Source organism: Thunnus albacares, chromosome 2 (genome assembly GCF_914725855.1).
Source record: "Thunnus albacares chromosome 2, fThuAlb1.1, whole genome shotgun sequence".
Lineage (NCBI taxonomy): Eukaryota > Metazoa > Chordata > Actinopteri > Scombriformes > Scombridae > Thunnus > Thunnus albacares.
In genome coordinates this window covers 27,008,327-27,025,937 of record NC_058107.1, presented here as the reverse complement: position 1 = coordinate 27,025,937, position 17,611 = coordinate 27,008,327, and the positions used below count along the sequence as shown (strand labels likewise).

Below are 17,611 nucleotides of genomic sequence, written 5' to 3'. Positions count from 1 at the left end.
GTATTACCAGTTTTAATTAACTCTTCTGTTTTATATACACTGGCTTTACTTGTTTGGGTCCCACACACCTCACTGCTGCATGTGTAAAAATATTCATTGCCATATCAACCTTTTTTACATTAAAATATTTTCTCCCTTCCTTATTCTGAACTTATTAAAACTCCAAATGAGGCTGTAACTCCTGCGGTGGTAACACATCCTGACACCTGAGCATCCAATAAAGGTGACAGAATGCAGCGATGAGCCTTAAACATTAAAACAGCAAATAATTTTATAAAAAATGTACGATATGTACAGTGACATTATGTTTGGGTTCAGTCGGTTAGACCTCTTATGAACAAACTGCAAATAAACTTCCAATAACAGAAATTCAAGTAGAGATATTTAGGATTTAGGCAAAACATACTTTCAGCACCAATCATAGATTTAGAGCATATAATCGTCCATTATATTTAAGCATGTCTTACAGCTGACGTCTCTGAGAACATAAATAGAGGTAAAGAAGTGTCGTTTTCTGTGGTAGACTTGTGAAACATGTCATCAGTTCAAACGTCGTGTTTGTGAGCAATTCTCATTTAAGTGTGAAAAGTCATGAAGCATCTGTCACGGTTGTGTGTACAAAGCAACAGGAGGGAGGACCCGGAACGCAGATAATTGAGAAAGCACAGGCTGATGGAAAGGGATTTTACTAAAACTAGCGTTCCAAGAACAGGCTCACAGTCAAGAAATGAGAAAGCAGTCCAAACAAGCAAACAAATCCGGGAAGGGGTCAAGGCAGGCAGCAGATCAAAACACAGGCAGCAAACAACAGGCGGAAAACCAGGAACAAGGAAACAGTACTGGATCAGGTTCAGGTAGCTGGAGCATAAAGGCACGTGGCAACATTGACAATCAAGCTACAAGCGAATGAACCTGAGCAGATATATAAACCACTGGGGGCTGATGGGACAATGAGAGGCAGGTGAGGATGATTAGGGAGTGAGAACAGGTGTCTGTGGGAGTCAGGTGACTGGGATACGGTGGTAAAGTCTAAGGGCATCTGGTGGACAGGTGGAGAACGACAGGGACTGAAAAGCTCAACAGCAATGCAGCAGCATGCAGAGGTAAGAATGTGGCAGGAGACAGAAGTGCAGATCAGGCAGTTTAAAGCCAATAAAACAAGGTTATGCATGTTTTCTGAGCTGGTAAAGAGAGCTCAGGGTCTCCAGAGTTAAATGAACATCCATCATAAGAGACAACCAGGGCTTTGAGTTCAACGTGTAGCTCAAAGACAGAAACACCTGCACATTTTCCTGCAGGTTGGTGATAAATTTACTAAATTGACTGTGAATATTTTGAGAATTTCTAACACAATACAGAGAATCAGGTCCCACAAGAAAGGTCAAAAGGTTAGAAGAAAGTTAAAACTCTTGTTAGAAGTTTATCTTTGAAATGACTTTGAACAAAGTGGATTTTTTTATAATCATAAATCCTTGTCAGCGTCCTCGTCTCTTTTGTTATCTTCATTTCCATCTCCGCCTCTCCTCTCTCGTCGTTTCCCACCTTATCTCTGCCTCGGTGGCTTTTGTGTAAACCATGCACCCTCCTCTTCTCCCAACACACACATCTTCACATTCTTTAAGCCTCTAGCCTACCCATGACAACAAACACACACACACACACACACATTCAATTCATCTTCCTCACAGCGAGGAAGAAACAGTTATCAGAGAGAATGGCTCAGTAGGACAAACAATCAGTGCAAGGGTCAGCTCCATCTGAACAGAATAAACATGATGGAAGCCGCTCTGGTTGAAGATCAACAGCGGCTCTCTGTTCTCAGGGGAATATCAGATGGTTGAGTCGAGCCGTTTGAATCAAACCCGCAATCCCAACCCCCCCGCCCAAGGACGTCCACAGTCTCTGCTGAAGAGGAGTGATAGCATCAGGCAAACAGGAAACCCACTGTGAGAGGAGTCAACGCCGTGTGTGCTTACAAGAGAGACACGTGATGGTGAACAATGACAAGAGTTTAGATCTGTCAACAGATCTGTGTCATATTATCACTTTTTGTTTGGCTTGTGACTAACCTGAAATCTTAGCCTAAAGCAAAGTAGTGATTGTGTTCGAAATGAACATCAGCCAGGAAAATGAAGGCACCTGAAAGTGTTGCAGCATGGTGATACTGTGTTGTTATTTTACAAGCTCAAGGCCTCAGCACAGATACAGTAATAAACCAAAGGGTGCACATCACCTTCCTGGAGTACTGGAAAACCAAATAATCTTTAAAAAAAAATCATCCTATCTTTAAGACAACGGTCATTTGTCTTTTTCAGATTTTTTTGTTCAGGCAAAGTAAAGCTAGAAGTCGGTGTTTTCATGTCATTCATAGATTAGCCACAGATTCACACACTTCTCCCTTTGCTACTGTAAACTAATGTGCATGAATCTACGCCGCGCCTGTCGGCTTAAAGCCCGTCACCGTGAAACAGGGAAGAAGAGGAGACGGCGGGGCGGGGGTGGTGGTGGTGGTTGTGGTGGAGGGGGGGTGAGGATGATCATCAAAGCACTGTAAAATCCCGTCTGCTGCAGGCTGACAGGGAGAGCGGAGATTCCCCAAGAAAGAGCCTTACAGCTGGGATGATACAGTTGGTAATCGCTTCCCACCTTTGGAAGAAACAGAAGAATAACACACAGATATTCAAGGTGCACACATACACACATATATACACACACACACACACACAACAGCAGCAGCTCGAGAGTAATTTGCCCCTCAGAAGGATTTCATGTTTCTATGGAGAAGAATGTCTATTTTTAGGAGCGATATAAATAGATCTTTCTGTAGCTCCGACGCTTGCGTTCATGTCTGAATGTACCCGGCAGCCTTTACTGTATATTATTTTCTGATCTCCAAGTGTTTCTCTCTGTGTTTTTCAAAATCACAAAGCTGAGATTCATCCCTCGTCCTCCTGACTGTGTGTGTGTGTGTGTGTGTGTGTGTGTGAATGACAGTCCACAGTCCCGAAAACATGAACACTTTACTGGGCAAGTGAGGACAATGAAGTGTAATTTGTCTCAGTGACATTAGTGCTGAGGTGCGTGGTCTCACTGACACTCATGGTGTAGGAGGACAACACAGGGGGAAAGGGAAAAGTGCCAGAGTGTAATTGGTGTGTGTTTGAGTGTTTTAGAGGATGTCACGTTCATCAATACTCTCTCCACAGCCCTCCTCGGACCAATAAAATCACCAAAAGCACCGAGATAACAACCATCTCTCCACACAGAGAGGAATACTGTGTCGTGGGGCTGGTTGATGTCCTCTGAGACGAATAATCCTGAAGCTATTATGACAGTTTGGCTTCCTTATATGTTTTGAATTTAGATAACCAACAGGCAGTGCTTAACCCCCGTTAATACACGTGTCTCATCACCAGGCTTTAGGAAGTGGACACAAAGGCGCAGAGGGACACTGGCGACTTATTGTGGAGGCGGGGGTGGGGTTTGAGACTGGGAGCAACTTTGTAGCCGTGGAAACAGTTGCTAAGTAGCAAACTGAGGCCTCCCTGGACGGAGAGGGGACAATGATCTGATTGTGACGGGTGGCAAAGGGCAGGAAAAGAGGAGAGGAAGAAATATCCAAAATATTTTAACAACATATTCAGATTCTCACCGGCTGATTAATTAAAACTGTGTGTGTGTGTGTGTGTGTGTGTGTGTGTGTGTGTGTGTGTGTGAGTGTGAATGAGTAATTTCTTTTTCCTATTGCTCAATGTCAAGGACCAAAGCACTTATTAAATCCTACAATGTAATCACAAGACACTGCAACATCATTGCCCAGTGAAAACCGTGCATCTCCAACTGATTAATCTGATGATTATATTCTCAATTAATTGTTTAGACTAAAAACATCAGGAAATAATGAAAAATGTCACTATATCACAATTTCCTAAAGCCCAAAGTGATGTCATAAAACTGCTTGTTTCCCCCAATCTTGTCTTAGCTTTCCATTTTTAAGACACTTGTAATGAATATACAGTATATATAGCACTTATATGTGTATATATATATGGCTGATTGTGTTTGTTTTTTTAAAAAAAACTTTTTAACCATTGTTTAGTTTTGTTTCATACCCATCTCATTCAAATGTTCTTTGTAACATGTTGTATGCTGACCACCAAGTGTTGGTCAAGTGTTGATCTCACCATAAAGTTGTTCTTTATTCTACAAATGTTGCTGGAATTTTTACTTCCTCAATTGTTTTCCCAAATCAACAACCCCAAACATAAAAATGTTTAGTCTACTGTCAATCAAGACAAAGAATCTTCATAGCTGAGAAGCTGGAAGTGGGGAAAGTTTGGCACTTTTGCTTGAAATATGATGCATAACAGTTATTTTACTAATTGTTTTATTAATGGATTCATTGTTTCAGGTCTAATCTTTAATAAAAAGTAGTAGTTTAGTCATAAGAGAAACAAGGCTGATTATTATTGGCTCATGATGTTGATGTTTTGGAGATGTGGTTTTCATAGAACAGGGAAGAATATTTATCAGTCCATGTGGTAAAATTGTGGATTGTGATATCTGTACAAATAAAGGAAATATCCAAAAGATTATAGTATTTTTTCTCAAGAATTAGTAATCAATCATACGTTTAAGTAGCAAAGTTCATTTTCAACCTTAGTTTGAGAAAACAATAGCAACTCAAGCTCCAGCCAACATTTCAGTCAGAGATTATGAGGTGTGTTATGCTATGATCTCACCTCTCTCTGACTCCACACCTGCACCTGATTTTTTCATTTTCAAACGTGTCGTCTTCAGCCCCAACCAACGCTGATTCAAGTGACATCACTTGTGGCATTTTATCAGCTGTTGTGCAGCTCCCTTTATACAGCAGCAGTACTCTCCAGCCCCTGTAAACAGATTTTGATGTGTGAATCAGTTCTCCTCTAAGTTTAATTGGAAGAGCAATTCTACAGTCGCAGTTTGATTACCTTTGCATGGAGCACTTATTGCATAATTTTCTGTTAGTATGAAACAGTAAATGTGTTGATATCTTTTATACTAGCTGCAGAAACAGCATATAAAGATTAGTATATACTGTACTGTACAATCGGTATGCAGCTTGGCACTGGGACACAGATACTTTAACAAAGGAATGTAATCTGGACGAGTCAAGATGATAGAAACGAGGATTTTAAATAACTTCGAAACAAAAAGAACAACTTTAAAAGGCCACCAAGCGCACATCAAGACAAAGTGCCACATCGATTATTTGTCCCTAACGTAGCAATTACACTCAGGTGTGACTCCCAGGCTACGACACGTTCCTCCATCTCTGCACTTCCCTTCGTTCACCCCCTCCCCTCCCCTTCCCTCTCCTCTGCCTTTCTCCTCCCCACCCGTCCACATTGCCACGTCCTCTGCCTTGCTGCTGTGAAATCTGAGTGACAGAAAACAGGGACAAAGGGGACATCCTATTATTATGCTAATCCATGCGGGGATGACTTCAACACGAGGAGCACAGTCAGAAATACATGTGTGTCAACTGTGAGGCACGCTGTGTAAAACCAAAGCTCAGGAAGGAGGAGGTTAACATGAATGCAGTGTGTGTGGAGAGAGAGAGATCTGTGGTTGTTGTGTGGACTGTAATAAGTAAAGTGTTGCCTTTGTGAAGAGGGAATCCCTCTTTCCTAACTCTGCAATTACAATGCCATGAAATGTTTGCAGCAGATGGACTCAAACCTGAAATATTGGTGTGTTGGTTTTTTTTTTCAGCAGGTGGATCTTGCAGCATGTGTGACTTGTATGTCCTTGCCATGTGCGGCCCCAGCTCGCTTTGTGCAGGCATCAATAATCCATGCAACCTGCTCTCGTGGAGAGACAGCAGAGCACTGAGGGCTTATGTAAGACATTGTCAGGTCTGAGTGTCGGGATCGACCCTCCAGGACCCGGCTGACTGACAAGAAGGGAGAAAACCACCAGAACATGCACACCAATCTGTTACAGTGGTTCTGCAGCATCTGTACACTCATGTCTGCACAGAATCAAACTTTTTAGTGCCAGTATGTACTGTACGCTTTGACATCTTTCATTCAGAAAAAAAGGTTTGCTTTGTTGCCGATAAGGCTGACGGCGGTTTGAAACAGGTTTGAAAGATGTCATTTCCTCATGCTCACTGACCCGAGGGATGACCGAGTACAGCCAGCTCTCTCCTCTGTCTCAGTAAATGCACCACGCTCAGCGGACTCCCCATGCCTCGCACAGAGAGACAGAGATAGACAGCCAGCGAGAGTGTTTCATCCCATTCCCCCTTATCTCCCTGGCCAAAATCCCCTGCCTCCAGGAAGCAATTTAAAGGCCAGACGGGAGAAGAGAGAGAGAGAGAGAGAGAGAGAGATGCAGGAATGCAACCTCATGATAACACACTGGAGATCAGATTCACGAGAATACAATAGGTTACATCCCAGCCAAGTGTAAGTACACTAAAAATGCATGAAAACATAAAAGAAAGAAGCACAAATGACATTTCAAGTGAAAGCCTGTGTTTACATTTTATCTCGAGCCACATGCAGTTTTGTCTCGGCTCATCAAAGAAACTCTGTTGAAAGCCTGATCAGATAATTTTCACACATTAATGTATGAGGAAGCAACAATAGCATAATGATAAAAAATGAATTACAACTGATTTATTGTTTTGCGGGTGTGGGAGGACTCCAGTTTTCAGTTTTTTAATATAATACTTTGGTAACAAGTATAAAAACATTTCATAAATGGTTTATAACACATTATAATGTAGTTATAAACAGATATAAGAGTGTATTAATGTATAACAACTGTAAATGGATCTTGGTTTATCAACAGAAAATGAATGACAATATAGTAAAACGCAGTTGTAATAATATATAAATATATTAAACTGTCTTCATAGGAGTAGTTATAATTGTTGACAAAAACTGTTCATCAATAAACACTTTAAAATGTCCATATATCTACTATACAATATAGTGTGTTATAAACCATGTATTAAATGTATATATAGTGCCTATAAATGCTAAATGCAGGGGTTAAAGTAAAGTGTTACAATAATTTTATTTGTTGAACTCGTCGCTAAAGATCAAGAATATTTAATGTGGAACAGAGCTGGGGCACCTCAGCTAGAGCTTCTGTGATGTTTTTGTTTTTCTTTTACTGGTATTGATAAGATAAATATGGGACCCAGAGCGAGTGATACAAACAGAAAGAGGCTTTCTGGATTGACACTCTCAGAAGTTTACATCAAAGGGGAATAAATGAAGAATAAAGGTTTTGCTGTTCTCAATTGTATTAACATTAGGTTTTGAATTATATCCTTATTAGAGCTGCAACGATTAGCCGATCAACAGAAAAGTCATCAGCAACTATTTTGATAATCGAATAATTGTTTACAGGATCAGATTTTAGTGGCATCATCAGAACAGACTTGGCAGAAGTGGAATCTAATATTCATAAGTATGTTTTAATTAGTGTATAATCACCTGAAAATAAGAACTTTATATCTACATAGAGAGCGGATCTTCTTCCACAGAGCCCGCCATGTTCCACTGCCATGTTTCTACAGTAGCCCAGAATGGACAAACCAAACACCGGCTGTATAAACGGCCTTAAGCGTTTTTCGCCACCGTAGGTTCTCTTACATGCTTGGAAGGGGGGGTGAGGGGTATTCAGTTCACCGCTAGATGCCACTAAATCCTACACACTGGTCCTTTGAGTAATTTTTCAAGCAAAAATTGCCAAACATTCCTTCGTTCAAGACTCTAAATTGTTAGAATAGAAACTGTTAATTTATATTTTGGGGTTTTGGACTACTTGTTGGACAAAATAAGACATTTGAAGAGGCACTTTGGACTCCAGGATGTTGTGTTGTTTTATTGACCAAATGACTAATAGTGAAAATAATAATAAAAATAATTATTAGTTGCAGCTCTAATTCTTAGTTTGTTAACAGTATTTTGTGACTGTGAGATGCTGTTTAAGATTTATAATATTCTGTGCATCATCCTCTGGAAGCTGCCCCTCCGTGTGTCAAGCTCTCATTGGATGAGGATCCAGCCGTCTCGCAAAGTATAAACTGTATATAAGCTTGGTTTTTTACACAATCTGTAAATCTCCTAGATGAAGGCCCAGTGCCGAAAAAAGGTTTGTGAAATAAAGAGGATTGTTCCAGAAGTCAGCTTAGTGTTTTCAGCAAGTTGTTTTTTCCACATTTGTTGCACATAGTTGGCTGGTAAAAATAGTGACAGCACACTCCTCGTCCATGTTATTGTCGGTAAAAATTTTGTTGTTGAGTCAAATGAGACTGTCAAAAGCCATCATGACACCCTCATGAATTATGTGTGTGTGTGTGTGTGTGTGTGTGTGTGTGTGTGTTGGGGTTTTTGAGAGTTGTTTTTTACAGCTACATGATGCAGTTGGTATACCAGTGTCTGACATTAAACGTCCCTGTTGGTTAAGGTTTCATCTCATGTTTGACATTAAGTGTCACAATTGTTCAGACTGTTTCCCCTTAAACATGTTTAACTGCAGCAGCAGTTTAGAAACAGATGGTTTTGCTTTTTTTGGGACTTTAAAACATCTTAAAAAATATCTGTAATATCTGATAAATCCTGCTCATTGACATCTGGCCCAACATGACCAAACTTTGTAGTAGAGTTTGTAATCCTCAGAGTTAAACCTCCTTCCCATGACGTGTTGTTGTGTTGGTTAGTTTCATCTTGTTTTTTCTATATATGTATATTTACTGTCTTTAGGATCTACTAAATAAATACTGCTGGTTGGGATTTAAGGTAATTTTGTTGAGCAATTAAATGTTCGAGTTAATCTTTTCCATGAGGTGTTCACGTTATTTTGGCCACCTGTATAACCAAATTTGTCTGTGTTGTGTCATCTTCAACTGATGGATAATTAGCACTTAATTATGCTTGTTAAAATATATAAACACTTGAATCATTTTTGACCATAAGGTGATGCTGATTACTGCATTTTGGATTAGATAGTTGTGTGAAACATATAGAATAACTTCTGTAATAATAATAAATATGGTAATGCTAAACTAATTCAACAAAGTCATACAGATAAAAATAAGGATTTAATATCTAGTCAATATGTTACCAAAGTTTGAGAGCTGTAAGTTTAAAACTTGACAACATGAGTTCTGATGCACAAAAATACTGAAACTCTTCTAAACAGTTAAGTATGACTCATAATTAAAGCGCTGACATCATTCGTCATTATGAAGCATGTCTGGTTTTGCAGTCTGAAATTGCATCCAATTCAAAAGTGGAAACCCCACTCAGGTTGAATCCTCACTGCTACGTTCTAGAAAGTAATTAATCTGAACCTGGATGGCAGTGGTTAATTAAATATTGAGGCAGCTTAAATGGCCGTGCCGTCGCTTTGCTTTATCGGTCATTCTCTAAGATGACAGTCTCATCTCTTTTCTTGCTCTACATTTGGAGACACACTCTCCTTCCGTTATCTGAATCAGTGGCTCTATCGGGTAAATCCACGGCAGCGGTACAGTAGGCTACATTGTGTTTTAGAAAACTGGTGATAGCTGCTAAGGATTTAGACAACTCTACCGAACATACAGGCATTAGGAATCATGACATACATTCATCTAGTGTATTTGGTATAAATAAATCCACAAAAAATGAAATCCTCTTTTCCTACTGCACGGGTGCAGAAAGCTCATTAGAGTTCAGGCCTTTCAGCAGATGAATTTTTGGTATTCTAGAGGAGTCTGGGATTACACTGACAGGCTGAGGTCATAATCTGCTCCATCTATGCTCTGCTGTCTCTACTTTAGGCTGCTTTTATCCTTTATTCAACCAGGCAGGTTAGTTAAGAACAAAGTCAGATTTTACAGTAAACGTCAGGGAAATGAGAAAATGCTTCTTGATGGGAAGATGTTCTTAAAAGAAAAGTTCTACATTTCCGGATTTGGTTTTTTTGATGTTTTGTGTGGAGGTAGATGAAAAGATACCACTCTCCTGCTGCAACTAACAATTTTTCATTAGCGATTAATCTATTATTTTGTTGATGAAGCAATTAATTGTTTAATCTATAAAATATTAGAAAATGGTGAAATATGTTGATCGCTGTTTCCCAAAGCCCAAGCTGACATCCTCAAATGTCTTGTTTTGTCCTGACCAACAGTCCATAACTCAAAGATATTCAGTTTATGATCATAAAACCATAAAATATTCACATTTCAGAAGCTGGAACCAGATAATTTTGTCATTTTTTTTCCCTAAAAATTGACTCAAAATGATTCATTTTCTGTCAAACAGCTAATCAATTAATCTACACCTGTGTGTACACTGAATCAACAGCCAACCCTTAAATGTTAGCTTAGCAAAAATGCTTGAAATAGGGGTAAAGAGCTAACGTTATCCTGGCTCTGTCCAAAGGCAACAAAATCCACCTAACAGCACCTCTAAAGCTCATTTATTAACACATTATGACTGTTTGTTTAATTCATACAAAAAACCTAAATGTAAAAACTACAGCTGTACCAGAAAATTTGACCTTTAGTTTAGCTTTAGGTTCTGATATTTATTATCTTTGTACAGACACAGGCTAGCTGATTCCCTCTGCTTCCAGTCTTTGTGCTAAGCTAGTTAGCTAACGGTTGGTTGTCACTTCGTACAGTAAAACACGAGTAGAGTTGCAACCATTAATTGATTTGTTGATCAACAGAAAATAAATGGTCAACTATTTTGATAACCTGATAGTTTTGAGTCCATTTTTATGAAAATAAAGCTTCTCAAATGTGATTATTTTCTGATTCTATGATTGTAAACTGAAAATCTTTCTGTATTTTAATGTACTTTTGGTCGGGACAAAAGAAGACAAGCTAAACTAAGCAGCTGCTGGCAGTGGCTTCATATTTACAAAACACACATTACAGTGATATCTATCTTCTTATCCAAGTCTCGTCCATTTGTGGAAGAAGTATTCAGAGTACCAATAAGTACCAATACAGCAATGTAAAAGTACTCCATTACTAGTAAAAGTCCTGCATGAAAAATCCTGAATAAATAAGTAAGTAAAAGTATTAGCAGCAAAATGTAGTTAAAGTATTGCAGTAAAAGTATTGGTTTGGTCCCTCTGACTGATATATTATTATATATGACATCATTAGATTATTAATATTGAAGCATCAGTGTTAGAGCAGCATGTTACTGTTGTAGCTGCTGGAGGTGGAGCTAGTTTCAACTACTTTATATACAGTCAGCTAGTTTAGTCCTGTGGTTCCCAACCTAGGGGTCAGGCCCCTCCAAAGGGTCACCAGATAAATCTGAGGGGTCGTGAGATGATTAATGGGAGAGGAAAGAAAAAAAAACTAAGTTCTGATACACAAATCGGTTTTCAGTTTTTTCTCTAATCTTTGATTTTTGGTGAAATATTGGCTCATTTGAACATTTATTGATGTTAAACCATGTGAGAAGTTTAGAGGGAAAAATCACTATTTGGTGGAGCTGTTAACAACTCATAGACATCTGAAATGTGACCCCGACTACAACCAATGGTTTCATCTTTAACAATGTGTTGTATTTTTAAAGCTTGTTATATTATCCATTGTGTCAAATCTTCATCTGAAAAGTATAAAGTAGCAAAGAAAACGGCAATAACTTTGACAAACAGCAGTAGATACCAGCTGGTTTCTATCTGCTCTGTGTACAGTAGAGTTCAGACTGGGCCAGATGTAGCTGCCAGTCAGATTAAAGCTTTGTGAGGATTAAAAATGTCTGACTCTTCACTACCTACTGCACCAAAACCACAGGAAACATCAGCCAGCTGCAGACAGACTCCCTCAGGTATTTCTGGCTGCATGTCGAGTGAATTCTCTGAATATTCAGCAGTTTATTCAGTTTGCTCACTGACCTGCACGAAGCTCTGAAGCTGCCAGACCTAAATGACTTCTGTGATGCAACAGTATTATACAGACTAAAATACAGAGAGACAACGTCCTTGACTCTGGTATACAGAGACTAGTGGTATCTGGTATCACACTGATGCTGGGAAACTGACAGCTTTCTATTTTAAGAGAATTAAATACTCACATCCATCTGGATTTGTTAAAATTTTCATCCTTTTGGAAAAACTGCAAAATAGAAATTAAGAGGGAATCCCTCTAATATAAATGATTCCTCAGATTTGACCTGACAGGTGAATGTAATTTACACTCACCAACAGAATTAAAGCAAAAGTAGCAAAAGAGCACCGCCTAGTGGCTAAAACTGGTTACTGCTTCATAAACAATGTCCTCCACAGGGATCGTAAATGATTTGTGCTGTTGTACCCAACCTGTATAATTTACTGGACATATTTTTTGTCAGAATATGTTGTTAATACTTTTCTGTTCAAATAGTTCATGTCTGGAAATAAAATAAAAACCTGAACAGTACAGTCGTTTTTCACAGATGACATGCAGGGAAAATGGTTTCAGGGTCTAGATACTGTGCACGCTGACTCACTCATCGTTTGTGTTATTAGTAATACCTCCCCTCTATGACAAGTGAAAGTACCTGCTGTGAAAAAGGCCTGATGATAAATCAAAAATCTTGTTTTGGGTGTCTACAGATAAGAGTTACATTAAATACTTAAAGGAGCAGTTTGGATTAATAATTCATATGGGTTTCAATCAACAGGTGCTGCAAGTTGAGCCTCCACTGTATGTTGCAGCATTTAACATGCATTTAGTGTACACAAGTAAAAATGTACACAGTATTATATCCCCCCCTTTAGTTTAGGTCTTTTGTTCTTCAGTAATTTAAATTTGATTATAAATTTGGAAAATAATCAAAACACGTATATGTACTTGTTCAAACACATTTAGCTCTACACATATTGACACTTGTTTCCTTTTGGACAAATTACAAGCTCTGTTGTGTGACTGCCAGCATGACTGCGTGGGTTTGCAAAAGGAAGTATGGTTCATCTAAGATAAGGCCTTTGAAGGTTGAGTGTAGCAGTCGCATAGAACTGCAATTAGTTGATTAATAATTCAACAGAAATTTAACCAACTACTTTGATGACTGATTAATAGCTTTGAGTTATTTAAAAATAAAAAAAGCCAAACTTCACTCTATTCAGCTTCTTAAATATCAGTTTTTCTCTGGTTCCTTTAGTCTCCCATTAATAAACTGACTATCTTTGGGTTGTGGACTATTGATCAGGACTACATTTCAAGTTTTATTTTAGGCAGTGAAAATAATTTTTTGACACATTATAGACCAACTATTTGTTGCAGTGCTAATGCAATGTTTTAAATTCAACACCTGAGACTCAGATTCACATTTAACTTTTATGTCCTGATATTATTCAAATCAAGTCACTGAAGAACTTGTATTCACCGAGTCTGTCTTTAGTCTAAAACTACATACAGTTTATGTTCAGGAATGTCAAACACAAGAACATTTTGGAAACAACTTGAATCATTTATTTTGGGCTGAATTAATGAATACAAAAACATTGGGGTTGACTGACGCGAAACCACAGGAAGTATTTACAAATGCGTATCTACAAGAAGAAACTGGATACTTGAAAACTGCTTTCCCAAAAACGGGCAAAAATAGAGAGCGAGACTCAAAAAGGTGGAGTGAACAAGTGCTGAAACGTACACTGAGGCTGTCTGGACCAGTCAGCTGCTCTGAACACATCTTCAGAGTCAGAACACTGAAGCTTCGGCATCATTCATAATGCTGACAGTTGACCGTTTATAAAAAAGTTGACACTGCACCTCCCGCTGTGGATAGCTCATCAGAGAGGAGGAGATCAGAAACCTCAGTAGGATCATCAACTCCCACGAGATCCCTTCAGCTCTTTCCTCACTCACAACGAGTCCCAGTCGCCTGCTTTTCTCTATTCTCCCTTTTTGGTGTGTTATAAACAATTTAGGAAGCCTCCTCATCAATCTTTGGCGCCAAGTAGTATTTGACGTGTCCCATATCAGCGATCTTGTACTCCACCACTGTGGAAAAGACAAAAATACTCAAGTTAGAGCCACAACAGATTCGGGGGGTGGGGGGTGGAGCAAAAATTCAAATGAAGACTGGACGGATGCTCTTACCGAGGGGAATATCAGCAGACATGCTGAGGGTGACTGTCTTGGACAGTGGTGTGGCCTTAGTGAAGAAGTTCAGGTAGTTGAGGGCAAAGATCAGCTGAACGGGCTCGTTCATCTCAATAGTAACCTGGAAACAGACATTTAAGGGACAAACATGAAAAAATGTTTTTCTTGTGGTCTAAACCAGCATCAAGTATTGTATGTAAAAAATGTTTAAACTTGACAATATCTAGGGTTCTCATGTGTGAATATTTGTTTTTCTTCTGCGATAATATAAATATTTGTGTTTTGGGCTGCTGGTTGTATTAAAAAATAAAGCTGTTCGAATCAACTTTTGAAAAATTGTTTGAAAAATCTTTTTGGGACCATACAATAGATAAAATAAATGACAGATTGATACTGAAAACAATTATCAGTTACAGCCTAAGTTTGATATAATCACTTAATGATACAAAGTAGGCCTGCAACTAGTAATTATTTTCATTATCTATTAATTTTCCAATCATTTTCTTAAATAATCGTTTAGTCTGAAAAAGAAAAAAAAAAGAAAAAAAAAGTCATTCATGTTTTCTCAGAGGTCTTGATAATGTGTTTAGTTTACTTGTTTTGTACAACTAAATGTTAAAAATTTCAATTTACTGTCATATATGACAAAGGAGGACAACAAGTCATCATATTTGAAAAGCTTGAACCATTAAGAGGGAGAAGTGCCAGCATTTCTAAAAGCCATGACCAGCTGGTACCTCTACTTATAAATAAGTGACCTAAGTCATTAATAAGTTATGTTCTGTTATGTTCTGTCTAATCGTTTTAGTGCTACATGATCCTAATTCCAACCAAATCCAATAGTCATACTCACAGCTTCGTCCTCTTTGTCTACGTTGCTGGTCTGGGACAGCTTGACGTTTCCGGTGCCGAGCTCTCCAGTGGCAGAGAACTTGACTCCGTCCTTGGCGCAGGAGATCATGACGGCGTCGCCGATCTGGGACAGGTCACGGCAGATACGGGCAAATTCCCCAGAGGGCATCTTCACTACACAGCTGTACTCCTGCTCCTGAGGGTACAGATGGACATGAGACGGTCAGGAACAGTGTGCATAAAGCATGTAAGACACAAAAGATGAGAAAAGGACACCGATTACTTACTGGAATACCCAGCTGCTCCACATCCAGGTCCATCAATTTCATCTCATAATCTGAGACTTTCTCCTGGTCTGTGAGAGTGAAGAGAGAAGTGGTAAATACGACATGAATGCTGAAGAAACACTGCTGAACAGCATCCGTCAAGTTGATTATATTCCACTTTTAATGCCGACAGCAAACTTAAAAACTCACTGAGTGTCTCGAACACAAGGGCGAGTGTGTCTGCATTGTCTTCTGCTCTGAGGGTGATGATGTCTTCGTTTCCTGCACACTTCAGGATTTTTGACATACTGTATGGAAATAAGAAACAAATTTAAAACTGTGTTGTAAACCGAACCAAATATTCAGGCAGCAGAATTCATATTTTTTTTTACATTAAGAACAATATTCAAATAAGAAGCCAGAATACTACAATATACTGAAGTGTTGATATGATTAAAACAGCAAATTGAAATGATGAATAGTGTCTTTTATCAAAGAAAAATGCCAAATACTCTATCTCTCAAATGGAAATAGTCTAGTCTAAACGACTAACCAAAAAGTTAACAGACTAATAAAGAAGTAAATGTAAAATATCTATTTTCTCTATCAATCAATCTACAGGTTATTTTATTGAGTAATTAATTAGTCTAAAGCAATTTCCTATCAAAAGAACGAAGAAAATCAGCAGATCTTCAAGCTGAATGGTGGAAACAGAACATTTTTTGGCACTATAGCTTTCTATCCATCAATTATTCAAATCGGACAAATTCAATTGGACAAATCCATAAACATTAGATGGACACCGAAAAGCTATAACACACAGATGTATCCAGTGAACCGGTGTAAAGTGACAAAGACAGAAGACAGCAAGTGGAACTGGAACCGGAAGTGGAAGTTCCCGGGTTTAACAACAATTCCCGCCAACCTGCCATGCAAAGAATTGGCGCTCAAATGACGTCACGACGTAATTAACATGCAGCTGAGGCTTCTCAAACTGCGCCAAGTCTATTTTCACACAATACGAAAGTTATATGTAACACTTATTTGTGGATAAAGACGTATAAACTGCTCGATTGGAAACTTCAAACAAGTACAAACTGCTGTACTTTAAACCTGACAGTAAAGAGTTAACTACTCAGTCGGCTGAGCAGAGACATGCCCGGGCAACTCCGCCATGATGGCCATCTTCTTTTGTAAGCTCCAAATATTAAAAAGACACACACTATTAAGACTTGTGCCAACAAAAAGACAGCGAAGCGACTGTTTGAACGAGCATAACGGCTTCAAATCTACATACAAGCCGCTCAAAGTCAAAACAACCCTCGAGTATTATCACATCGACTTTTCTTTGAAGCTCGACCTGTCAAACTACCTACATTAGTCAGCAAATTTATATTTCTGGGGGAGTTAGCGAGCTAACCGTACAAGAGATTAATGTAAAGTTAAATGTTTTTCTCTCTCTGTCAGAGCTGTGTGTTTACTCCACCTGCTCAGGTTGACTCCCATGGCGAGGTTTCTGTCGCAGCGGTACGAGTCGAAGCCGTCGCTCCGCAGGGTGAGCTGCACCAGGGAGACGTGAGACGAGTCCATGCTCTGCAGCGAGATGCCGGACGAGCTGACATCCCAGCAAGCTTCTGTGATCAGATCCTTCAGAGCCTCCAGCACCTTCTTCAGGATGGATCCCTGCACCAGGCGAGCCTCAAACATGGTGGCTGTGTTGTTGTTGTTTTTTACGTCTGCGTAAACTTCAAAAGAATATTTCACGTCCTCGAAGCAGAGGCTGCAGGTAGTTTTCAGTTGATCCTTAAAAACTCGACTCTTTGTGTACAGTTGTTGACTGGTTGAAGAGCAGCACACACAGGGAAAGTCCCACTGCTGAGGAAGAAAAAGGGTTTGAGCTGAAAGCCCGCGCTAACGTCAGCATTTAAAGACTCGGCGTCTTTGCGTCATTTCCATGTCCAACTCGTCAGTTCCGCCAGTTCACGCAAAAAAACTGGACCCACGCGTCGGCCATATTGGAGAGGACAATTCTGCTAACTGAGGACAAACAAGGGAAATGGTTAAAAACATCCAATAACACATACGTTTTTACTAAAATCTACCTATAATCTTTCCATTCTTTAAATACTACCTAATTATGTTCTGAAAGTATATTGACCCATTTACACTGTTGAAGTAGGCTATATTTGAGTACTCAGTCATAAATAAATATTTAAATATAAATAAAACATACTTGGTAATCATTTCCTGAAGACAGTCGTGGAGGAAGTACTCAGATAATTTGATACTTCAAAAGAGAGCCATAAGAATTGTAAACAAAACTACTTACAGAGGACCAACAAGCTCACTGTTTACTAAAGGCTCTAAAATTTAAAGATTGTGTCGACTTTAAAAT

The 17,611-nt window shown here is 39.0% G+C and overlaps 1 protein-coding gene across 1 annotated transcript; it reads right to left on the bottom strand.

The window, feature by feature from the left end:
- Window positions 1-13,442: 13,442 nt before the first annotated feature.
- Window positions 13,443-17,245, bottom strand: pcna (proliferating cell nuclear antigen). Its single transcript, XM_044375965.1, has 6 exons — window positions 16,703-17,245; window positions 15,427-15,524; window positions 15,238-15,305; window positions 14,952-15,146; window positions 14,096-14,219; window positions 13,443-13,996 (listed from the first exon to the last, which is right to left on the bottom strand). Exons 1-6 carry the CDS (start codon window positions 16,921-16,923, stop codon window positions 13,920-13,922), a joined length of 783 nt encoding a protein of 260 aa, XP_044231900.1. The 5' UTR covers window positions 16,924-17,245; the 3' UTR covers window positions 13,443-13,919.
- Window positions 17,246-17,611: the final 366 nt, after the last annotated feature.